General features: G+C 57.0%; 1 protein-coding gene across 1 annotated transcript in view; it reads left to right on the plus strand.

Moving 5' to 3' along the window:
• The window catches only part of NEURL4 (neuralized E3 ubiquitin protein ligase 4), a 68,200-nt gene that overhangs the window by 39,828 nt on the left and 3,021 nt on the right, over positions 1 to 25,351 (plus strand). Inside the window, exons 18-30 of the mRNA XM_058828556.1 lie at positions 89 to 304; positions 2,166 to 2,264; positions 3,434 to 3,616; positions 3,908 to 3,951; positions 4,096 to 4,123; positions 4,303 to 4,440; positions 6,626 to 6,784; positions 11,873 to 12,052; positions 17,463 to 17,544; positions 19,999 to 20,097; positions 21,021 to 21,147; positions 22,222 to 22,331; positions 24,317 to 24,488. Of these exons, the coding sequence (XP_058684539.1) occupies positions 89 to 304; positions 2,166 to 2,264; positions 3,434 to 3,616; positions 3,908 to 3,951; positions 4,096 to 4,123; positions 4,303 to 4,440; positions 6,626 to 6,784; positions 11,873 to 12,052; positions 17,463 to 17,544; positions 19,999 to 20,097; positions 21,021 to 21,147; positions 22,222 to 22,331; positions 24,317 to 24,488 (1,637 nt within the window). The remainder of the gene's footprint in view (positions 1 to 88; positions 305 to 2,165; positions 2,265 to 3,433; positions 3,617 to 3,907; positions 3,952 to 4,095; positions 4,124 to 4,302; positions 4,441 to 6,625; positions 6,785 to 11,872; positions 12,053 to 17,462; positions 17,545 to 19,998; positions 20,098 to 21,020; positions 21,148 to 22,221; positions 22,332 to 24,316; positions 24,489 to 25,351) is intronic.

The raw sequence follows: 25,351 nt of genomic DNA on the forward strand, positions 1-25,351 counted from the left end.
CCAGAACCCCCCCAGGTGTGTCCAGGTGTGTCCCAGGTGTGTCCCTCACCTGTCCAGGTGTTCACCTGTCCCCATCTCACCTGTGCAGGTGCGGATCGAGGCCCTGGACGAGCGCTGGGCGGGGTCTCTGCGGGTGGGGCTCACGGCGCTGCCCCCCGGGCAGGGCCCCCCCGGCCCCCCCGCCCTTCCCCCCACCCTGCTGGACCTGCCGGCCCCGCCCACCTGGGCCGTCACCGGCGCCGAGGTTCGGCACAACGGCACCGCGGCCCGGCACAACTACGGGGTCAGCCTGGACAGACTGACGGTCAGTGCGGTCACCTGGGGTCACCTGGGGTCATCTGGGGTCACCTGGGGTCAGCCTGGACAGACTGACGGTCAGTGGGGTCACCTGGGGGGGCTGGGGTCACCTGGGGTCACCTGGGGTCACCTGGGGTCAGCCTGGGGTCACCTGGGGTCACCTGGGGTCAGCCTGGGGTCACCTGGTGTCACCTGGGGTCAGCCTGGACAGACTGACGGTCAGTGGGGTCACCTGGGGGGGCTGGGGTCACCTGGGGGGGCTGGGGTCACCTGGGGTCAGCCTGGGGTCACCTGGGGGGGCTGGGGTCACCTGGGGTCACCTGGGGTCACCTGGGGGGGGCTGGGGTCACCTGGACAGACTGACGGTCAGTGGGGTCACCTGGGGGGGGCTGGGGTCACCTGGGGTCACCTGGGGTCACCTGGACAGACTGACGGTCAGTGGGGTCACCTGGGGTCACCTGGGGTCAGCCTGGACAGACTGACGGTCAGTGGGGTCACCTGGGGTCACCTGGGGTCAGCCTGGACAGACTGACGGTCAGTGGGGTCACCTGGGGGGGCTGGGGGGGTTTGGGGTCAGCCTGGACAGACTGACGGTCAGTGGGGTCACCTGGGGGGGGCTGGGGTCACCTGGGGTCACCTGGGGTCACCTGGACAGACTGACGGTCAGTGGGGTCACCTGGGGTCACCTGGGGTCAGCCTGGACAGACTGACGGTCAGTGGGGTCACCTGGGGTCACCTGGGGTCAGCCTGGACAGACTGACGGTCAGTGGGGTCACCTGGGGGGGCTGGGGGGGTTTGGGGTCAGCCTGGACAGACTGACGGTCAGTGGGGTCACCTGGGGGGGGCTGGGGTCACCTGGGGTCACCTGGGGTCACCTGGACAGACTGACGGTCAGTGGGGTCACCTGGGGTCACCTGGGGTCAGCCTGGGGTCAGCCTGGACAGACTGACGGTCAGTGGGGTCACCTGGGGGGGTTTGGGGTCACCTGGAGATGGATTTGGGCTATTTCAGGGTGAATTTTGAGTATTTTGGGTCTCCTAGGTTGGGATTAGGTTGGGGGTGATTTTGGGGTGATTTTGGGATGATTTTGGGGTGATTTTGGGGTGATTTTGGGGTGATTTTGGGATGATTTTGGGGTGATTTTGGGGTGATTTTGGATGATTTTGGGTGATTTTGGATAATTTTGGATGATTTTGGGGTGATTTTGGATGATTTTGGGGTGATTTTGGATGATTTTGGGTGATTTTGGATGATTTTGGATGATTTTGGGGTGATTTTGGATGATTTTGGGGTGATTTTGGGGTGATTTTGGGTGATTTTGGATGATTTTGGATGATTTTGGGGTGACTTTGGATGATTTTGGGGTGATTTTGGGGTGATTTTGACCCCTTTTGTCTCCCCCAGGTTGGGAACAGGTTGGGGATGGATTTGGGGTGATTTTGGGGTGATTTTGGGTGATTTTGGGGTGATTTTGGGGTGATTTTGGGTGATTTTGGGTGATTTTGGGGTGATTTTGGATGATTTTGGGGTGATTTTGGATGATTTTGGGGTGATTTGGGGTGATTTTGGATGATTTTGGGTGATTTTGGGTGATTTTGGGTGATTTTGGGGTGATTTTGGATGATTTTGGGTGATTTGGGGTGATTTTGGTTGATTTTAGGGTGATTTTGGGGTGATTTTGGATGATCTTGGGGTGATTTTGGGGTGACTTTGGGGTGATTTGGGATGATTTTGGATAATTTTGGGTGATTTTGGATGATTTTGGGGTGATTTTGGGTGGTTTTAGATGATTTTGGGGTGATTTGGGATGATTTTGGATGATTTTGGGGTGATTTTGGGGTGATTTTGACCCGTTTTGTCTCCCCCAGGTTGGGAACAGGTTGGGGATCCGGCGCGGCGCCGATGACTCGATGCACCTGGTGGTGGACGGGCAGGACATGGGACCCGCGGCCACCGGAGTGGCCAAGGTGGGGACACCTGGGGACACCTGGAGACACACCTGGGGACAGCTGGGGACACCTGGGGACACACCTGGGGACACCTGGGGACACTTTGGGGACAGCTGGGGACACCCTGGGGACAGCTGGGGACACCTGGGGACACCTGGGGACACACCTGGGGACACCTGGGAACACCTGGGGACACTTGGGGACAGCTGGAGACACCTGGGACACACCTGGGGACACTTTGGGGACACTTTAGGGACGTTTGGGGGTACCTGGGCTCTCCCTGGCCACGCCCCAGGGGTTGTGATGTCACTTCCTGTCTGGGTACGGTGTCCCTGTGACGTCACAGGTGTGTTTGTGATGTCACTTCCTGCCTGAAAGAGCCTATGGTGACCTCACTTCCTGTTGGGGCGGGGCTTCTTTGTGACATCACGGAGAGGATGTGATGTCATTTCCTGTCAGTTGGGGATGGTGATGATGTCACCAATAGCTGTGATGTCACTTCCTGTAGGGGGGTTGGGGTTGTTGTGACATCACAGGGGGCAGTGACGTCACTTCCTGATTGGAAGCAGACCGGATGTGACGTCACGCTGCTCGCTGATGTCACTTCCTGTGTGGGCACGGCCTTGTTGTGACGTCACAGGAAGCTCTGACATCATTTCCCGTCGGGGGTGGGGTTCTTACAATGACATCACTGCAAAGCCGTGACGTCACATCCTGTCGTGGTGGGAAGGTTATGACGTCATCTCTGCTCTTGGTGACGTCACCTGTGTCCGTGTGATGTCATCCCCATCCCTCTGACGTCACTTCCTGTGGGGGTGGGGCTTTATAACGCCAGCTCTGGGGCTCTGTGATGTCACTTCCTGTCAGATCGGGGGGGCGTGTCCATGACGTCATCCCTGTCCTCTCTTGACATCACCCACCCCCTGTGATGTCACTTCCTGTTGAGGGCGGGGCCTTACACTGGCAGCACATCAACCCTGTGACGTCACTTCCTGCCAAATGTGTGGGTCTATGACGTCACACATGACGTCATTGGGAGCAGTATGACGTCACTGACGCCATTCCCACCCGCTCCGACATCACTTCCTGTTGCGGGGGGGGGGGGGGGGGGAAGGGGCGGGGATTTCCCCGTCAGTCCCCGCCCCCCCCCTCTGACGTCACTTCCTCCTCCCCCTGTGACGTCACAGAACGCGTTCGTGGCCCTGGACCTGTACGGGCGCGTCACGGCCGTGTCCATCGTCAGCGCGGGGGGAGGGGCGCCCGCCCCGGGGGGCGGAGCCTCCGACGGCCCCTCCCCCACCCCCTCCCCCACCCCCAGCCCCTCCCCCAGCGAGCCCCTCCCCCACCCCCCCGCCGACGGCGCTGATTGGGTGAGAGCGGGGAGGGGGAGGGGCTGGGGGAGGGGCTGGGCTGGGGGAGGGGCTGGGGGGGTTTTGGCTCCGCCCCCAAGTTCATTTAAATCCCCCCCCCCCAATTCACTTTTTGTCACCAGGGAACCCCAAAATTCCCCAAAATCCCCCCAAAAATCCCCCCCAAAATTCCCTAAAATTGCCTCAAATCCCCCAAAATTCCCCAAATTCCCCCAAAATTCCCCCAAGTTCCCTAAAATCCCCCCAAACCCCCCCAAATTCCCCCAAATTTGTTTTTCCTCCCCTCCCCAGGGTCCCCCCACGTTCCTGGGCTGCCATGGCAAGAACATCCTGCTGCCCAAACCCCCCAAAATCCCCCAAAATCCCTCCCAGATCTCCATAGGGACCCCCAAAATCCCCCAAAATTCCCCTGGGACCCCCCAAAATCCCTTCAAAATCCCCCCAAACCCCCCCAAATTCAGAATTTTTCCCCTCCCCAGGGTCCCCCCACGTTCCTGGGCTGCCACGGCAAGAACATCCTGCTGCCCAAACCCCCCGAAATCCCCTCAAATCCCCTCAAATCCCCCCAAAATCCCCCAAAATCCCCTCAAATTCCCCTCAAATCTCCACAGGGACCCTCCAAATTTCCCCAAATCCCCCCAAATCTCCCCAAATCCTCCCAATTTTGGGTTTTTTCCCCTCCCCAGGGTCCCCCCACGTTCCTGGGCTGCCACGGCAAGAACATCCTGCTGTCCAACGGGGGCCGCACGGCCGCGCGCGTCTCCAGCTACAACCAGGGCCTGGTGCTCGTGGGGCAGCCCCTCCCCCCAGGACGCCTCTTCCAGGTATGACGTCATCGGTGACGTCACCGCGGCGCGGCCGGGGCGGGGGGAGGGGGGTGATGTCATAGGGGAGGGGCCAATGGGGATGGAGAGGTTCTGTGATGTCATTGGGGGTGGTGGTGATGTCATAGGGGATTGTGGTGATGTCATAGGGAAGCAGCCAATGGGGATCAGGGGTTCTGTGATGTCGTTGGGGGTGGTGGTGATGTCATAGGGGATTGTGATGATGTCATAGGAGAGTGGCCAATGGGGATTGAGTGTTCTGTGATGTCATAGGGGATGGTGGTGATGTCATAGGGGGGATGGCGATGTCATAGGTGATAGTGGTGATGTCATAGGGAAGCAGCCAATGGGGATCAGGAGTTCTGTGATGTCGTTGGGGGTGGTGGTGATGTCATAGGGGATTGTGGTGATGTCATAGGGGAGCGGCCAATGGGGATCAGGGAGGCGATGATATCATAGAGATGTCAGTGACGTCATGGATTTCTGTGATGACGTCACAGGGCGGGCTATGACGTCACAGTGACGTCACAGGCGCAGATCAACGCACTGAACCCCCAGTGGAGCCGATTTTGGGGGGGTGGGAGGGGATGATTTGGGGTGGGGGTGGTGTCTGTGCGAATGGGATGTCGGTGATGACATCACTGTGCAGGTGATGACGTCACAATGACGTCACAATGACGTCACAGGTGCAGATCGACTCTCTGAACCCCCAGTGGAGCCAATTTTGGGGGGGGGGTGTTTGCCCCATGGGACATGGGTGGGGCAGGGGGTCGGTGATGACGTCACCATGCATGTGATGACATCACAATGACGTCACAGGTGCAGATCGACGCTCTGAACCCCCAGTGGAGCCGAGTTTGGGGGGGTGGGCGGGGATGATTTGGGGTGGGGGTGGTGTCTGTGTAAATGGGAGGTCGGTGATGACGTCACCGCGCATGTGATGACGTCATAATGACATCACGATGACGTCACAGGTGCAGATCGACGCTCTGAACCCCCAGTGGAGCCGATTTTGGGGGGTTTGGGGGATGATTTCGGGGGGGATGGGGTTTGTGTAAATGGGATGTTGATGATGACGTCACCGCAGAGGTGATGATGTCACAATGACGTCACAATGACGTCACAGGTGCAGATCGATGCGCTGAACCCCCAGTGGAGCCGATTTTGGGGGGTTTGGGGGATGATTTTTAGGGGGGATGTGGTCTTTGTAAATGGGATGTTGATGATGACGTCACCGCACGGGTGATGATGTCACAATGACGTCACAATGACATCACGATGACGTCACAGGTGCAGATCGATGCTCTGAACCCCCAGTGGAGCCGATTTTGGGGGGGTGGGAGGGGATGATTTGGGGTGGGGGTGGTGTCTGTGTAAATGGGATGGCGGTGATGACATCACTGCGCAGGTGATGACGTCACAATGACGTCACGATGACGTCACAGGTGCAGATCGACGCTCTGAACCCCCAGTGGAGCTGATTTTGGGGGGGGGTGTTTGCCCCATGGGACATGGCTGGGGCAGGGGGTCGGTGATGACGTCACCGCGCATGTGATGGCATCACGATGACGTCACAGGTGCAGATCGATGCTCTGAACCCCCAGTGGAGCCGAGTTTGGGGGGGGGTGGGGGATGATTTGAGGGGGGGATGGGGTCTGTGTGAATGGGATGTCGGTGATGACATCACTGTGCGGGTGATGACATCACAATGACGTCACGATGACGTCACAGGTGCAGATCGATGCTCTGAACCCCCAGAGGAGCCGATTTTCGGGGGGGGGGTGTTTGCCCCATGGGACATGGGTGGGGCAGGGGGTCGGTGATGACGTCACCGCGCATGTGATGACATCACGATGACGTCACAGGTGCAGATCGACGCTCTCAACCCCCAGTGGAGCCGATTTTGGGGGGGTTTGGGGGATGATTTTTAGGGGGGATGGGGTTTGTGTAAATGGGATGTTGATGATGACGTCACCGCACAGGTGATGATGTCACAATGACGTCATAATGACATCACGATGACGTCACAGGTGCAGATCGACGCGCTGAACCCCCAGTGGAGCCGATTTCGGGGGGGTGGGAGGGGATGATTTGGGGTGGGGGTGGTGTCTGTGTAAATGGGATGTCAGTGATGACATCACTGTGCAGGTGATGATGTCACGATGACATCACGATGACGTCACAGGTGCAGATCGACGCGCTGAACCCCCAGTGGAGCTCCTCGCTGGCCCTGGGGGTCACCGGGGCCCCCCCCGGGCGCTCCCCCCTCCCCGCCTGCGCCCACGGCCTCAAGCGCCCGGCCTGGATCCTGCAGCGCCGCGGCGTCTTCCACAACGGCAGGAAGGTGAGCCCCGGAAACAGCCTGAAAACACCCTGAGAACACCCTGAAAAACACCCTGAGAACAGCCTGAAAACACCCTGAGAACACCCTGAAAAACACCCTGAGAACAGCCTGAAAACACCCTGAAAACACCCTGAGAACACCCTGAGAACACCCTGAGAACACCCTGAAAACACCCTGAGAACACCCTGAGAACACCCTGAAAACACCCTGAAAACACCCTGAGAACACCCTGAGAACACCCTGAAAACACCCTGAAAACAGCCTGAAAACACCCTGAAAACACCCTGAGAACACCCTGAGAACACCCTGAGAACACCCTGAAAACACCCTGAAAACACCCTGAGAACAGCCTGAAAACACCCTGAGAACACCCTGAGAACACCCTGAGAACACCCTGAAGACACCCTGAAAACACCCTGAGAACACCCTGAAAACACCCTGAGAACACCCTGAGAACACCCTGAGAACACCCTGAGAACACCCTGAAAACACCCTGAAAAACACCCTGAGAACACCCTGAGAACACCCTGAGAACACCCTGAGAACACCCTGAAAACAGCCTGAAAACACCCTGAAAACACCCTGAGAACACCCTGAGAACACCCTGAAAACACCCTGAAAACACCCTGAGAACACCCTGAGAACACCCTGAGAACACCCTGAGAACACCCTGAGAACACCCTGAAGACACCCTGAAAACACCCTGAGAACACCCTGAAAACACCCTGAGAACACCCTGAGAACACCCTGAGAACACCCTGAAAACACCCTGAAAAACACCCTGAGAACACCCTGAGAACACCCTGAGAACACCCTGAAAACAGCCTGAAAACACCCTGAAAACACCCTGAGAACACCCTGAGAACACCCTGAGAACACCCTGAGAACACCCTGAGAACACGCTGAAAACACCCTGAGAACACCCTGAGAACACCCTGAGAACACCCTGAGAACACCCTGAGAACACCCTGAGAACAGCCTGAGAACAGCCTGAAAACACCCTGAAAACAGCCCAAAAAACACCCTGAGAACATCCTGAAAACACCCTGAGAATACCCTGAGAACAGCCTGAAAACAGCCCAAAAAACACCGAGAACACCCTGAAAACACCCTGAAAATGGGCCAGAAACAACCCCAAAATCACCCTGAAAACACCCTGAAAACACCCTGAGAACACCCTGAAAACAGCCTGAGAACACCCTGAGAACACCACAAAAACACCCTGAAAATGGGCCAGAAACAACCCCAAAATCACCCTGAGAACACCCTGAGAACACCACAAAAACACCCTGAAAATGGGTCAGTAACAACCCCAAAAACACCCTGAGAACACCCTGAGAACACCACAAAAACACCCTGAAAATGGGTCAGTAACAACCCCAAAAACACCCCCAAAACATCCTGAGAACACCCCCAAAACACCTCGAAAACACCCGGAAAATAGGGCAGAAACAACCCCCAAAACACCCGGAGAACAGCCTGGAAACACCCTGAAAATGGGCCAGAAAGAACACCCAAAACACCCTGAAAACATCCTGGAAACAGCGTGAAAACACCCTGAGAACACCCTGAGAACACCCTGGAAGCCCCCTGGAAACACCCTGAAAACAGTGTGAAAACAGCGTGAAAACACCACAAAAACACCCTGAGAACGCCCTGAAAATGGGCCAGAAACAACCCCCAAAATCACCCTGAAAACACCTTCAAAACATCCCGAAAACACCCTGAGAACACCCCGAAAACACCATGAAAACACCCAGAAAACACCCTGAAAATGGGCCAGAAACAACCCAAAAACTACCCTGCAAACATCCAAAAAACATCCCAAAAATACCCCAAAATAACCCCCAGAAGCTCCAAAACCTCTCAAAAATCCCCCAATTTTCCCCAAAAATCCCAAATTTCCCGTTTTTCTCCCCAGATCCGTGATCTCCCCGGTCCCAGCCTGGAGCTGCTCCCTGCAGGGACGGTTCTGGGGCTCTGACACCTCCAAAATCCCCCCAAAGTCCTCATTTTTTCCCCGAAATCCCCAAATTTTGCCCCAAAATCTCCCAAATCTTTCCCCAAAACTTCCAATTTTTTCCCCAAACTCCCAAATTTCCCATTTTTCTCCCCAGATCCGTGATCTCCCTGGTCCCAGCCTGGAGCTGCTCCTGGCAAGGACAATTCTGGGGCTCTGACACCTCCAAAATCCCCATTTTTTCCCCAAAACCCCCGAATTTCCCCAAAACCCCCAAATTTCTCGTTTTTCTCCCCAGATCCGTGATCTCCCCAGTCCCAGCCTGGAGCTGCTCCCTGCAGGGACGGTTCTGGGGCTCTGAACCCCCAAATCCCCCAATTTTTCCCCAATTTTGCCTCAAAACTCCCAAATTTTTCCCAAAATCCCCAATTTTTCCCCCAAAACTCCCAATTTTTCCCCCAAAACCCCAAATTTTCCCATTTTCTCCCCAGATCCGTGATCTCCCCGGTCCCAGCCTGGAGCTGCTCCCTGCAGGGACGATTTTGGGGCTCTGACCCCTTCAAAACCCTCTAAAACCCCTCCAAAATCCCCTTTTTTGCCCCAAAATCCCCCCATTTTTTCCCCAAAACTCCCCAATTTTTTCTCCAAACTCCCAAATGTCCCGTTTTTCTCCCCAGATCCGTGATCTCCCCGGTCCCAGCCTGGAGCTGCTCCCTGCGGGGATGGTTCTGGGGCTCTGACACCTCCAAAATCCCCAGTTTTTCCCCAAAACTCCCAAATTTTGCCCCAAAATCCCCATTTTTCCCCAAAACTCTCAATTTTTTCCCCAAACCCCCAAATTTCCCGTTTTTCTCCCCAGATCCGTGATCTCCCTGGTCCCAGCCTGGAGCTGCTCCCTGCAGGGACGATTTTGGGGCTCTGACCCCCCCAAAACCCCCTAAAACCCCTCCAAAATCCCCATTTTTTCCCCAAAACTCCCAAATTTTGCGCCAAAACTCCCCAATTTTTCCCCAAAACCCCAAATTTCCCGTTTTTCTCCCCAGATCCGTGATCTCCCCGGCCCCAGCCTGGAGCTGCTCCCTGCAGGGACGGTTCTGGGGCTCTGACACGCCCAAAACTCCCCAAAACCCCTCCAAAATCCCTCAGTTTTGCCCCAAAACTCCCAAATTTTGCCCTGAAATTCCCAATTTTTCCCCCAAAACTCCCAATTTTTTCCCCAAACCCCCAAATTTCCCGTTTTTCTCCCCAGATCCGTGATCTCCCCAGTCCCAGCCTGGAGCTGCTCCTGGCAAGGACAATTCTGGGGCTCTGACACCCCCAAAACTCCTCCAAAACCCCCAAATTTTGCCCCAAAATCCCCAAATTTAGCCCCAAAACCCCCGAATTTCCCCCAAACCCCCAAATTTCCCGTTTTTCTCCCCAGATCCGTGATCTCCCCGGTCCCAGCCTGGAGCTGCTCCCTGCAGGGACGGTTCTGGGGCTCTGACACCCCCAAACCCCTCCAAAATCCCCATTTTTCCCCCAAAACTCCCAAATTTTTCCCCAAAACTCCCAATTTTTTCTCCAAACTCCCAAATTTCCCGTTTTTCTCCCCAGATCCGTGATCTCCCTGGCCCCAGCCTGGAGCTGCTCCCTGCAGGGACGGTTCTGGGGCTCTGAAACCTTCAAAACCTCCCAATTTTGCCCCCAAACCCCCAAATTTTGCCCCAAAATCCCTCAAATTTAGCCCCAAAACTCCCGAATTTTCCCCCAAAATCCCCAAATTTAGCCCCAAAACTCCCAATTTTTTCTCCAAACCCCCAAATTTCCCGTTTTTCTCCCCAGATCCGTGATCTCCCCGGTCCCAGCCTGGAGCTGCTCCCTGCGGGGACGGTTCTGGGGCTCTGACACCCCCAAAACCTCCCCAAAACCCCCCCAAAATCCCTCAATTTTGCCCCAAAATCCCCAAATTTTTCCCAAAACTCCCAAATTTTTCCAAAAATCCCCAAATTTTTCCCCGAAACTCCCCAATTTTCCCCCGAAACCCCCAAATTTTTCCATTTTCTCCCCAGATCCGTGATCTCCCCGGTCCCAGCCTGGAGCTGCTCCTCTCGGGGACGATTCTGGGGCTCTGACACCCCCAAAACCCCGTAAAACCCCCCCAAAATCTCCAAATTTTGCCCCAAAACTCCCAAATTTTTCCCCAAAACTCCCAATTTTTTCCCCAAACCCCCAAATTTTCCCTTTTTCTCCCCAGATCCGTGATCTCCCTGGTCCCAGCCGGGAGCTGCTCCTGGCAAGGACAATTCTGGGGCTCTGACACCCCCAAACCCCTCCAAAATCCCCCTCAAAACCCCAAATTTTGCCCCAAAACTCCCCAGATTTTTCCCAAAACTCCCCAAAACTCCCATTTTTTTCCCCAAACTCCCAAATTTCCCGTTTTTCTCCCCAGATCCGTGATCTCCCCGGTCCCAGCCTGGAGCTGCTCCCTGCGGGGACGGTTCTGGGGCTCTGACCCCTTCAAAACCCCCTAAAACCCCTCCAAAATCCCCATTTTTTCCCCAAAACTCCCCAATTTTTTCCCCAAACTCCCAAATTTCCCGGTTTTCTCCCCAGATCCGTGATCTCCCTGGTCCCAGCCTGGAGCTGCTCCCTGCAGGGACGGTTCTGGGGCTCTGAACCCCCAAAACTCCCCAAAACCCCTCCAAAATCCCTCAGTTTTGCCCCAAAACTCCCAAATTTTGCCCTGAAATTCCCAATTTTTCCCCCAAAACTCCCAATTTTTTCCCCAAACTCCCAAATTTCCCGTTTTTCTCCCCAGATCCGTGATCTCCCTGGTCCCAGCCTGGAGCTGCTCCCTGCAGGGACGATTTTGGGGCTCTGACACCTCCAAAACCCCCTAAAACCCCTCCAAAATCCCCATTTTTTCCCCAAAACTCCCCAATTTTTTCCCCAAACTCCCAAATTTCCCGTTTTTCTCCCCAGATCCGTGATCTCCCTGGTCCCAGCCTGGAGCTGCTCCCTGCAGGGACGATTTTGGGGCTCTGACACCTCCAAAACCCCCTAAAACCCCTCCAAAATCCCCATTTTTTCCCCAAAACTCCCCAATTTTTTCCCCAAACTCCCAAATTTCCCGTTTTTCTCCCCAGATCCGTGATCTCCCCGGTCCCAGCCTGGAGCTGCTCCCCGCAGGGACGGTTCTGGGGCTCCTCGTGGACGGCTCCGCGCGGCTCCACCTCTTCATCAACGGCCGCGACCAGGGCGCCGTGGCCGGGGGGGTGCCCAGCCCCTGCTACGTCCTGCTGGACCTCTACGGGCAGTGCCAGCAGGTCAGGGACCCCAAAAACACCAAAAACCCCCCAAAAAAACCAAATCCCCAAAATCTGGGACCTTGAAAACCCCAAAAATCTCCTAAATTGGAGAATTCACCCCAAAAATGGGGTTGGGTGCAGGTGCTGGACCTCTACGGGCAGTGCCAGCAGGTCAGGGACCCCAAAAACACCAAAAAACACCCCAAAAACCCCCAAAAACCCCAAAATCCCCAAAATCTGGGACCCTCAAAACCCCAAAATCCCAAAAAACAGGGACCTGGAAACCCCAAAAATCCCCTAAAGTGGGAGAATTCACCCCAAAAATGGGGTTGGGTGCAGGTGCTGGAGCTCTACGGGCAGTGCCAGCAGGTCAGGGACCCCAAAAACACCAAAAAACACCCCAAAAACCCCCAAAAACCCCAAAATCCCCAAAATCTGGGACCCTCAAAACCCCAAAATCCCAAAAAACAGGGACCTGGAAACCCCAAAAATCCCCTAAAGTGGGAGAATTCACCCCAAAAATGGGGTTGGGTGCAGGTGCTGGAGCTCTACGGGCAGTGCCAGCAGGTCAGGGACCCCAAAAACACCAAAAAACACCCCAAAAACCCCCAAAAACCCCAAAATCCCCAAAATTTGGGACCCTCAAAACCCCAAAATCCCAAAAAACAGGGACCTGGAAACCCCAAAAATCCCCTAAAGTGGGAGAATTCACCCCAAAAATGGGGTTGGGTGCAGGTGCTGGAGCTCTACGGGCAGTGCCAGCAGGTCAGGGACCCCAAAAACACCAAAAAACACCCCAAAAAAACCCAAATCCCCAAAATCTGTGACCCTGGAAACCCAAAAATCCCAAAAATCGGGGACCTGGAAACCCCAAAAATCCCCTAAAGTGGAGGAATTCACCCCAAAAATGGGGTTGGGTCTCTATGGGCAGTGCCAGCAGGTCAGGGACCCCAAAAACACCAAAAAACACCCCAAAAACCCCAAAAAACCCCAAAATCCCCAAAATCTGGGACCTTGAAAACCCCAAAAATCTCCTAAATTGGGGAATTCACCCCAAAAATGGGGTTGGGTGCAGGTGCTGGAGCTCTACGGGCAGTGCCAGCAGGTCAGGGACCCCAAAAACACCAAAATCTCCCAAAAAACCCCAAAATCCCCAAAATCTGGGACCCTGGAAACCCAAAAATCCCAAAAATCGGGGACCTGGAAACCCCAAAAATGCCCTAAAGTGGGAGAATTCACCCCAAAAATGGGGTTGGGTCTCTACGGGCAGTGCCAGCAGGTCAGGGACCCCAAAAACACCAAAAACACCCCAAAAAACCCCAAATCCCCAAAATCTGGGACCTTGAAAACCCCAAAAATCTCCTAAATTGGGGAATTCGCCCCAAAAATGGGGTTGGGTGCAGGTGCTGGAGCTCTACGGGCAGTGCCAGCAGCTCAGGGACCCCAAAAACACCAAAAAACACCAAAATCACAAAAATCCCAAAAATCTGGGACCCTCAAAACCCCAAAATCCCAAAAATCTTGGACCTTTAAAACCCCAAAAATCTCCTAAATTGGGGAATTCACCCCAAAAATGGGGTTGGGTGCAGGTTCTGGAGCTCTACGGGCAGTGCCAGCAGGTCAGGGACCCCAAAAACACCAAAATCCCCCAAAAAACCCCAAAATCCCCAAATCTGGGACCCTGAAAACCCCAAAATCCCAAAAATCGGGGACCTTAAAACCCCAAAAATCCCCTAAAGTGGAGGAATTCACCCCAAAAATGGGGTTGGGTCTCTATGGGCAGTGCCAGCAGGTCAGGGACCCCAAAAACACCAAAAAACACCCCAAAAACCCCAAAAAACCCCAAAATCCCCAAAATCAGGGACCTTGAAAACCCCAAAAATCTCCTAAATTGGGGAATTCACCCCAAAAATGGGGTTGGGTCGCTATGGGCAGTGCCAGCAGGTCAGGGACCCCAAAAACACCAAAATCCCCCCAAAAAACCCCAAAATTCCCAAAATCTGGGACCCTGAAAACCCCAAAATCCCAAAAATCGGGGACCTGGAAACCCCAAAAATGCGCTAAAGTGGAGGAATTCACCCCAAAAATGGGGTTGGGTCTCTACGGGCAGTGCCAGCAGGTCAGGGACCCCAAAAACACCCCAAAAACCCCAAAAAACCCCAAAATCCCCAAAATCTGGGACCTTGAAAACCCCAAAATCCCAAAAATCTGGGACCTTAAAACCCCAAAAATCCCCTAAAGTGGAGGAATTCACCCCAAAAATGGGGTTGGGTCTCTACGGGCAGTGCCAGCAGGTCAGGGACCCCAAAAACACCAAAAAACACCCCAAAAACCCCAAAATCCCCCCAAAAAACCCAAATCCCAAAAATCTGGGACCCTCAAAACCCAAAAAATCCCAAAAATTTGGGACCCTTAAACCCCCAAAATCACAAAATCCCAAAAATCAGGGATCTAGAAATCCCAAAAATGACCTGAAGTGGGAGAATTCACCCCAAAAATGGGGTTGGGTGCAGGTGCTGGAGCTCTACGGGCAGTGCCAGCAGGTCAGGGACCCCAAAAACACCAAAATCCCCCAAAAAACCCAAATCCCCAAAATCTGGGACCCTCAAAACCCCAAAATCCCAAAAATCGGGAACCTTAAAACCCCAAAAATCCCCTAAAGGTGAGGAATTCACCCCAAAAATGGGGTTGGGTCTCTACAGGCAGTGCCAGCAGGTCAGGGACCCCAAAAACACCAAAAACCCCCCAAAAACACCAAAAAACCCCAAAATCCCCAAAATCAGGGACCTTGAAAACCCCAAAAATCTCCTAAATTGGGGAATTCACCCCAAAAATGGGGTTGGGTGCAGGTGCTGGAGCTCTACGGGCAGTGCCAGCAGGTCAGAGACCCTAAAAACACCAAAAAACACCCCAAAAACCCCAAAAAACCCCAAAATCTGGGACCCTGAAAACCCCAAAATCCCAAAAATCGGGGACCTTAAAACCCCAAAAATCCCCTAAAGTGGAAGAATTCACCCCAAAAATGGGGTTGGGTCTCTACGGGCAGTGCCAGCAGGTCAGGGACCCCAAAAACACCAAAATCCCCCCAAAAACCCCAAAAACACAAAATCTGGGACCCTCAAAACCCCAAAATCCCAAAAATCGGGGACCTGGAAACCCCAAAAATCCCCTAAAGTGGAGGAATTCACCCCCAGAAGGATTTGGGACCCCCAAAAAAGGGATTTGGGACCCCCAAAATGGGATTTGGGACCCTAAAAGGATTTGGGACCCCCCAAAAGGGATTTGGCCCCCCAAGAAAGGGTCTGGGACCCCCAAAATGGCATTTTGGACCCCCAAAAAAGGATTTGGGATTCTAAAAGGATTTGGGACCCCCAAAAAAGGATTTGGGACCCCCAAAATGAGATTTGGGATCCCCCAAAATGGGCTGAGCCCCCCAAAACAGGATTTGGGACCCCCAAAAAGGATCTGGGACCCCCAAAATGGGATTTGCGACCCCCCAAGAAGGATTTGGAACTCCCAAAATGAGATTTGGGAATCCCCCAAAATGGGATTCGGGACCCCCCAAAATGAGATTTGGGACCCCCAAAATGGGCTGAGCCCCCCAAAAAGGATCTGGGACCCCCCAAATGGGATTTGGGACCCCCAAAATGAGATTTGGGACCCCCAAAATGGGTTTTGGGACCCCCAAAAGGGATCTGGGACCCCCCTAAAAGGATTTGGGACCCCCCAAAATGAGATTTGGGACCCCCCAGAAAGGGCTGAGCCCCCAAAAAAGGGGTTTGGGACCCCCCAAAATGGGATTTGGGATCCCCCAAAATGGGATTTGGGACCCTAAAGGGGATTTGGGACCCCCCAAAAGGGCTGGGACCCCCAAAATGTGTTTTGGGACCCCTAAAAAAGGGTTTGGGACCCCCCAAAATGGGATTTGGGACCCCCAATAAGGACTTGGGACCCCCAAAAAAGATATAGGACCCCCCAAAAAAGGGATTTGGGACCCTAAAATGGTTTGGAACCCCCAAAAAGGGATTTGGGGCCCCCAAAAAGGATCTGGGATCCCCAAAAAAGGGATTTGGGATCCCCCAAAATGGGATTTGGGACCCCCCCTAAAAGGATTTGGGATCCTAAAGGGGATTTGAGACCCCCCAAAAAGGGCTGAGCCCCCCAAAAAAAGGTCTGGGATCCCCCAAAATGGGATTTGGAACCCCCAAAAAGGATCTGGGACCCCCAAAATGAGATTTGGGACCCCAAAATGAGATTTGGGACCCCGCAGAATGGGCTGAGCCCCCAAAAAAGGGGTTTGGGACCCCCCAGATGGGATTTGGGACCCCCCAGAAAGGGCTGAGCCCCCCAAAATGAGATTTGGGACCCCCCAAGAAGGATTTGGAACCCCCAAAAGGGGTTTGGGACCCCCCAAAAAGGATTTGGGACCCCCCCAAATGGGATTTGGGACCCCCCAGAATGGGCTGAGCCCCCCAAAAAGGGATCTGGGACCCCCAAAGTGGGTTTTGGGACCCTAAAAGGGATTTGGGACCCCCCAAAATGGGATTTGGGACCCCCAAAATGAGATTTGGGATCCCCCAGAATGGGCTGAGCCCCCAAAAAAGGGGTTTGGGACCCCCCAAGAAGGATTTGGAACCCCCAAAAGGGATTTGGGACCCCCCTAAAAGGATTTGGGACCCCCAAAATGAGATTTGGGACCCCCAAAATGAGATTTGGGACCCCCAAAAAGGGGTTTGGGACCCCCAAAATGGGATTTGGGACCCCCCAAAAAGGGCTGAGTCCCCCAAAATGAGATTTGGGACCCCCCAAAATGAAATTTGGGACCCCCCAAAATGGGTTTTGGGACCCCCAAAATGGGCTGAGCCCCCCAAAATGAGATTTGGGACCCCCCAGAAAGGGCTGAGCCCCCCAGAAAGGGATTTGGGACCCCCCAAGAAGGATTTGGAACCCCCAAAAGGGATTTGGGACCCCCCAGAATGTGCTGAGCCCCCCAAAAAGGGGTTTGGGACCCCCAAAATGGGATTTGGGACCCCCAAAATGAGATTTGGGACCCCCCAGAGTGGGCTGAGCCCCCCAAAATGGGATTTGGGACCCCCAAAAGGGATCTGGGACCCCCCAAAAGGGATTTGGGACCCCCCAAAATGGGATTTGGGACCCTAAAAGGGATTTGGGACCCCCCAAAATGAGATTTGGGACCCCCAAAATGGGTTTTGGGACCCTAAAAGGGATCTGGGACCCCCCTAAAAGGATTTGGGACCCCCCAAAATGAGATTTGGGACCCCCCAGAAAGGGCTGAGCCCCCCAAAAAGGGATCTGGGACCCCCAAAATGGGTTTTGGGACCCTAAAAGGGATTTGGGACCCCCCAAAATGAGATTTGGGACCCCCCAGAATGGGCTGAGCCCCCCAAAATCCCCGTCCCCCCCCCAGGTGACGATCGTGGACGGGGGGGGCTCCCCCAGCGGGGACCCCCGGAGCCGGGGGGATGTGGAGAAAGCCGACGTGGTGGATGGTGAGGGGGGACCCCAAAACTGGGGAGGGGGCTGGGGCAGCACCCCAAAATCTGGGGGGGTGGGAGGTGCAGGACCCCAAAATTTGGGGGTTCAGGGGGTTTGGGACCCCAAAATTTGGGGGGTGGGAGGTCTAAGACTCCAAATTTTGGGGGTTGGGGGGCTCAGGACCCCAAAATTTGGGGAGTGGGAAGTGTGGACCCCCGAATTTTGGTGGCTGGGGGGGTTTGGGACCCCAAAGTTTGGAGGGTGGGGGGTCTAAGACCCCAAAATTTGGGGAGTGGGGGGAGTGAAACCCCCAAATTTTGGGGAAACGGGGATGGGGAGCCCCAAATTTGGGGAGTGGGGGGCTCGGGACCCCAAAATTTGGGGGGTGGGAGGTTTGGGACCCTAAAATTTGGGGGGGTGGGGGGTCTAAGACCCCAAAATTTGGGGCTTGGGGGGTTTGGGACCCCAATATTTGGGGAGTGGGGGGTTCAGGACCCTGAAATTTGGGGGGGTGGGAGGTTCGGGACCCCAAATTTAGGGGGCTGGGACCCCAAATTTGGGGATTGGAGGGGTTGAAACCCCCAAATTTTGGGGAAATGGGGATGGGGAGCCCCAAATTTGGGGGGGTGGGGGGCCCGGGACCCCAAAATTTGGGGGTTGGGGGGTCTAAGACCCTGAAATTTGGGGGGTTGGGAGGTTCGGGACCCCAAAATTTGGGGGGGGTGGGGGGCTCAGGACCCTGAAATTTGGGGGGGTGGGGGGCTCGGGACCCCGAAATTTGGGGATTGAAGGGGTCTGAGAGCCCAAAATTTGGGGGGTGGGAGGTTCGGGACCCCAAAATTTGGGGGTTCGGGACCCCAAATTTGGGGATTGGAGGGATTGAAACCCCCAAGTTTTGGGGAAATGGGGAGGAGGAACCCCAAATTTGGGGGGTTGGGGGGCTCGGGACCCCAAAATTTTGGGATTGGAGGGGTCTGAGGACTCAAAATTTGGGGGAGTGGGAGGTTTGGGACCCCAAAATTTTGGGGGCAAGGGGGTTTATTATCCCAAAATTTGGGGGTGGGGGTGTCAAAAATTGTTAATTTTGGGGGTTGGAAGGGGTGGGAACCCCAAAATTTGGGGGGTGGGAGGTTCGGGACCCCAAAATTTGGGGGGTGGGAGGTTCGGGACCCCAAATTTGGGGATTGGAGGGGTTGAAACCCCCAAATTTTGGGGAAATGGGGATGGGGAGCCCCAAATTTGGGGGGGTGGGGGGCTCAGGACCCCAAAATTTGGGGGTGGGAGGGGTCTGAGAACTCAAAATTTGGGGGAGTGGGAGGTTTGGGACCCCAAAATTTGGGGGTGGGGGGGTCAAAAATTGTTAATTTTGGGGGCTTGGAAGGGGTGGGAACCCCAAAATCTGGGGGGGTGAGAGGTTCGGGACCCCAAATTTTGGGGGTTGGGGAGCTCGGGACCCCAAAATTTGGGGAGTGGGAACTGTGGACCCCCGAATTTTGGGGGCTGGGGGGGCTTGGGACCCCAAAGTTTGGAGGGTGGGGGGTCTAAGGCCCCAAAATTTGGGGAGTGGGGGGAGTGAAACCCCCAAATTTTGGGGAAACGGGGATGGGGAGCCCCAAATTTGGGGGGGTGGGGGGCTCAGGACGCCGAAATTTGGGGATTGAAGGGGTCTGAGAGCCCAAAATTTGGGGGGTTGGGGGCTCGGGACCCCAAAATTTTGGGATTGGAGGGGTTGAAACCCCCAAGTTTTGGGGAAAGGGGGATGGGGAGCCCCAAATTTGGGGAGGGGGCTGGGGGCAGCACCCCGAAATCTGGGGGCTGGGAGGTGCAGGACCCCAAATTTGGGGGGCTGGGACCCCAAATTTGGGGATTGGAGGGGTTGAAACCCCCAAATTTTGGGGAAATGGGGATGGGGAGCCCCAAATTTGGGGGGTTGGGGGGCTCGGGACCCCAAAATTTGGGGAAACGGGGATGGGGAGCCCCAAATTTGGGGGGGTGGGAGGTTCGGGACCCCAAAATTTTGGGATTGGAGGGGTCTGAGACCCCAAATTTTGGGGAAACGGGGATGGGGAGCCCCAAATTTGAGGGTTGAGACCCCAAAATTGGGGTCCAGAGGGGGTGAGAACCCCAAAATTTGGGGTGGGGGCGGTCGAGGACCCCCAAATTTGGGGTTGGGGGGGTCAAGGACCCCCAAATTTGGGGTTGGGGGGGTCAAGGAACCCCAAATTTGGGGTTGGGGGGGGTCAAGGACCCCCAAATTTGGGGTTGGGGGGGTCAAGGACCCCCAAATTTGGGGCTGGGGGCGTCCTGAGCCCCCCAAATTTTGGGGTGGGGGGAGGGGGAAAATCCCGATTTTGAGCTCTTGGGAAGGTTCTGGAAGCCCCAAATTTTGGGGAGGGGGGTTTTTGGGGGCGGGGATTTTTTTGGGGGGGGTCCCGGGGGGGTTCTGAGCCCCCTTTGGGACCCCCCAGGGGTGAAGGAGAGCCTGTGCTGGGGACCCCCCGCGCCCCCCCAGCCCTGCCCCTACCAGGCCCTGTGTGCCCGGTTCAAGGATCTGCTGCTGCTGCCAGGTGGGGCTGGGGGCTCCGGGGGGATTTGGGGGGTCCTGGGGGGGTTTGGGGGGTCCTGGGGGGGGTTTGGGGGGTCCTGGGGGGGATTTGGGTGGTCCTGAAGGGGATTTGGGGGGACTTGGGGGGGATTTGGGGGAGATTTGGAGGGTCCTGGGGGGGGTTGGGGGGGTCCTGGAGGGGATTTGGGGGGGATTTGGGGGGTCCTGGGGAGGATTTGGGGGGTCCTGGGGGGATTTGGGGGGTCCTGGGTGGGGTTGGGGGAGATTTGGAGGGTCCGGGGGGGGTTGGGGGGGTCCTCGGGGGATTTGGGGGGGTCCTGGAGGGGATTTGGGGGGGATTTGGGGGCATTTGGGGGGTCCTGGGGAGGATTTGGGGGGTCCTGGGGGGATTTGGGGGGGTCCTGAAGGGGATTTGGGGGGTCCTGGGGAGAATTTGGGGGGTCCTGGGGGGGTTTGGGGGCATTTTGAGGGTCCTGGGGAGGATTTAGGGGGTCTTGGGGGGGATTTTGGGGGTCCTGAGGGAGATTTGGGGATTCCTGGTGGGGATTTGGGGGGTCCTGAAGGGGATTTGGGGGGTCCTGGGATAGTTTGGGGGATCCCATGGAGGATTTTGGGGGTCCTGAAGGGGTTTGGGTGGTCCTAGGGGGGATTTGGGGGTCCTGGAGGGGTTTGGGGGGTCCTGGGGGGGGATTTGGGGGGTCCTCGGGGAGATTTGGGGGGATTTTGGGGGTCCTGGGAGGGATTTGGGGGGATCCTGAGGGGTTTTTGGGGGTCCCAGACCCATTTTCGAGGGTCCCAGACCCGTTTTTGGGGTCCCAGACCCATTTTCGAGGGTCCCAGACCCGTTTTCGGGGGTCCCAGACCCATTTTTGGGGGTCCCAGCCCCGTTTTCGGGGTCCCTGACCCCCCTTTTCCCCGTTGCAGACGAGTACTTCGCCCCCGAGCCGCGCCGCAGCCGCTGCTTCTGCGAGGGCTGCGAGAGGGGAGGGGGCGACCCCCGGGACCCCCGGGAGCCCCCCCTGCCCCTGGGCTGGTGCCGCTTCAGCCTCCGGTACCGGGGGGTCCTGGGGGGGTTTGGGGGGGTCCTGGGGGGTCCTGGTGGGGTTTGGGGGGGTTTGGGGGGGTCCTGGGGAGGCTTGGGGGGTCCTGGGGCAGTTTGGGGGGGTCCTGAAGGGTCCTGGTGGGGTTTGGGGGGGGTCCTGGGGGGGTCCTGAGGGGTCCTGGGGGGGTTTGGGGGGGTCCTGAGGGGTCCTGGGGGCATTTGGGGGGGTCCTGAGGGGTCCTGGTGGGGTTTGGGGGGGTTTGGGGGGGTCCTGAGGGGTCCTGGGGGGTCCTGAGGGGGTCCTGGAGTGGATTTGGGGTGGAATTTGGGGGTCTTGGAGGGGTTTGGGGGGGTCCTGGGGGGGTTTGGGGGGGTCCTGAGGGGTCCTGGGGGGGTCCTGGAGTGGATTTGGGGTGGAATTTGGGGGGTCTTGGGGGGGTTTGGGGGGTCCCAGGGGGTCCTGGGGAGGTTTGGGGGGGTCCCGGGGGGTCCTGGGGAGGTTTGGGGGGTCCCAGGGGGTCCTGGTGGGGTTTGGGGGGGTCCTGGGGAGGCTTGGGGGGTCCTGGGGGGGATTTGGGGTGAAATTTGGGGGGTCTTGCGGGGGTTTGGGGGGTCCCAGGGGATGCTGGGGAGGTTTGGGGGGGTCCTGAGGGGTCCTGGGGAGGTTTGGGGGGGTCCCGGGGGGTCCTGGGGGGGTTTGGGGGGTTCTGGAGAGGTTTGGGGGATCCCTGGGAGATTCTGGGTGTTTTTTGGGGGGCTCTCGATGATTTTAGAGATCTTTGGGTGGTTTTGGGTATTTTTGGTTGTTCTGGGGTATTTTTTGGGTATTTTTGGTTGTTTTGGGGTATTTTTGGGGTATTTTTAGGATGTTTTTTGTGTTTTTGGTTGGTTTTGGGTGGTTTTTTGTGTTTTTGGTTGGTTTTGGGTATTTTTAGGATGTTTTTGGTTGTTTTTGGGTGTTTTTTTGGGTATTTTTAGGATTTTTTTTGTGTTTTTGGTTGTTTTTGGGTGGTTTTTTTGTGGTTTTGGTTGTTTTTGGGTGGTTTTTTTTGGGGGTGACGCTGATTTTGGGGTTCCCCCCAGGCCGAAGCCGCGGCCGGAGGGGGGGGGGTGGCAGAAGTGGCCCCGGGCCTATCACGGCACCAGCGCCGGCGCCGTGCGGCGCAGCCTCGACCGCGGAGAGCTCGTGCCAGGTGGGCACCCCCGAAACGGGCACGGGGACCCCGAAAACGGGGAGAGGGACCCCGAAAACGGGGAGAGGGACCCCAAAAATGGGGACAGAGACCCCGAAAATGGGGAGAGGGAACCCAAAAATGGGGACAGAGACCCCGAAAATGGGGAGAGGGAACCCAAAATGGGCACGGGGACCCCGAAAACGGGCACGGGGACCCCAAAAATGGGCACGGGGACCCCAGAAATGGGGAAAGGGACCCTGGAAATGGGGAGAGGGACCCCAAAAACGGGGAGAGGGAACCCAAAAATTGGCCCGGGGACCCCGAAATGGGGAGAGGGACCCCAAAAACGGGCACGGGGACCCCAAAATGGGCACGGGGACCACAAAAACGCGGAGAGGGACCCCGAAAATGGGGAGAGGGTCCCCAAAAACGGGGAGAGGGAACCCAAAATGGGCACGGGGACCCCGGAAATGGGCACGGGGACCCCAAAAACGGGCACGGGGACCCTGGAAATGGGGAAAAGAACCCCAAAATGGGCACGGGGACCCTGAAAACGGGCACGGGGACCCCAAAAATGGGGAGAGGGACCCCAAAAACGGGCACAGGGACCCTGGAAATGGGGAAAGAGACCCCAAAATTTGGCACAGGGACACCAAAAATGGGGAGAGTAACCCCAAAATGGGCACGGGGACCCCAAAATGGGCAGGGGGACCCCGGAAATGGGGAGAGGGAACCTGGAAATGTGGAAAGAGACCCCAAAAATGGGGAGAGAGACCCCAAAAACAGGCACAGGGACCCCGAAAACGGGGAGAGGGAGACCAAAAATGGGGAGAGGGACCCCAAAAACGGGGAGAAGGACCCCAAAAACGTGCCCAGGGACCCTGGAAATGGGGAAAAGGGACCCCAAAATGGGGACTGGGACCCCAAAAACGGGCACAGGGACCCCAAAACGGGCACGGGGACCCCAAAAATGGGGATGGGGACCCCCGAAACGGGCACGGGGACCCCAAAAACGGGCACAGGGACCCCGGAAATGGGCACGGGGACCCTGGAAATGGGGAAAGGGACCCCAAAATGGGGACTGGGACCCCAAAAACGGGGGCGGGGACACTGGAAATGGCACAAGGACCCCAAAAACGGGGAGAGGGACCCCGGAAATGGGGAGAGGGACCCCAAAATCGGGCACGGAGACCCCGAAATGGGCACGGGGAGCCTGAAACGGGGATTGGGACCCCAAAAATGGGGACTGGGAACCTGGAAATGGGGAAAGTACCCCAAAATTGGGGAGAAGAGCCCCAAAATGGGCATGGGGACCCCAAAACGAGGATTGGGACCCCAAAAATGGGGACTGGGAACCTGGAAATGGGGAGGGGGAGCCCAAAATTGGGAGAAGGACCCCAGAATTGGAGAGGGGGAGGCCAAAAATGGGAAAAGGACCCCAAAATTGGGGAGCAGGGACCCCAAAATTGGGGAAAGGACCCCAAAATTGGGGAGGGGGAGGCCAAAATTGGGGAAAGGGCCCCAAAAGTGGGAAAAAACACCAAAAGTGGGGAAAGGACCCCAAAATTGGGGAACGGACCCCAAAATTGGGGAGGAGGAGCCCAAAATTGGGGAGGAGGAGCCCAAAATTGGGGAGGAGGAGCCCGAAAGTGGGGGGAAAACACCAAAATTGGGGAGGGGGAGCCCAAAATTGGGGAAAGAACCCCAAAAGTGGGGAGGGGGAGCCCAAAATTGGTGAGGAGGAGCCCAAAATTGGGGAAAGGACCCCAAAAGTGGGGAAAGGACCCCAAAATTGGGGAGGGGGAGCCCAAAATAGGGAAAGGACCCCAAAAGTGGGGAAAAAACACCAAAAGTGGGGAAAGGACCCCAAAATTGGGGGGGCAGACCCTCAATAAAGGGGTGGGTGGGACCCCCCAATCCCCCCCCTTCCCTTTGGCCACGCCCACCCGGCCCCGCCCCCCTAAGCCCCGCCCCCCTAAGCCCCGCCCCCTTTCCCATCCCAGGCCCGTGGTCGCTCCTGAGCGCCCCCTGCAGGCCGGACCCGCCTGGCCCCGCCCACCCGCGCTCAGGCCCCGCCCCCCCGGGCTCCGGGCCACGCCCACCCGGCCCCGCCCCCCTGGTGCTGTCCCCGGCCCTGGGCTACGCGGCCCTGGAGCCGTTCGCCAGCCGCGTCACGTGAGTGGGCGGGGCCAGGGAAAGGGGCGGGGCCAGGGGAAAGGGGCGGGGCCAGGGGAAAGGGGCGGGGCCAAAGGGAAAGGGGCGGGGGCAATGGGAAGGGGCGGGGCCAACGGGAAAGGGGCAAAGCCAAAGGAAAAGGGGCGGGGCAAGATAAGGGGGCGGGGCCACAGGAAAAGGGCGGGGAAAGGGGCGGGGCCACAGGAAAGGGGCGGGGCCACAGGAAAAGGGCGGGGAAAGGGGCGGGGCCACAGGAAAAGGGCGGGAAAAGGGGCGGGGCCACAGAAAAAGGGCGGGGCAAGATAAGGGGGTGGGGCCACGGGGAAAGGGGCGGGGCCACAGGAAAAGGGCGGGGTGGGGGGAAATGGGCGGGGCTAAGAGAAGTGGGCGGGGCCAGGGAAAGGGGCGGGGCCAGGGAAAGGGGCGGGGCCACCGGGAAAGGGGCGGGGCCAGGGGAAAGGGGGGGCCAAAGGGAAAGGGGCGGGGCCAAAGGGAAAGGGGCGGGGCGCAGGAAAAGGGCGGAGCCGCGGGGATAGGGGCGGGGCCAAATGGAAAGGGGCGGGGCCAAGAGAAGGGGCGGGGCCACAGGAAAAGGTCGGCGTGTGGGGAAATGGGCGGGGCCAAGAGAAGTGGGCGGAGCCAAATGGAAAGGGGCGGGGCCAAGAGAAGGGGCGGGGCCACAGGAAAAGAGCAGGGTGTGGGGAAATGGGCGGGGCCACAGGAAAAGATCGGGGGCGGGAGGAATGGGCGGGGCCAAGAGAAGTTGGCGGGGCCACGGGAAAGGGGCGGGGACACAGGAAAAGGGGTGGGGCCACGGGAAAAAAGATGGGGCCAAGAAAAGTGGGTGGGACCAAGAAAAATGG

Source organism: Poecile atricapillus, assembly GCF_030490865.1.
Source record: "Poecile atricapillus isolate bPoeAtr1 chromosome 36 unlocalized genomic scaffold, bPoeAtr1.hap1 SUPER_36_unloc_8, whole genome shotgun sequence".
In the NCBI taxonomy this organism is placed as follows: domain Eukaryota; kingdom Metazoa; phylum Chordata; class Aves; order Passeriformes; family Paridae; genus Poecile; species Poecile atricapillus.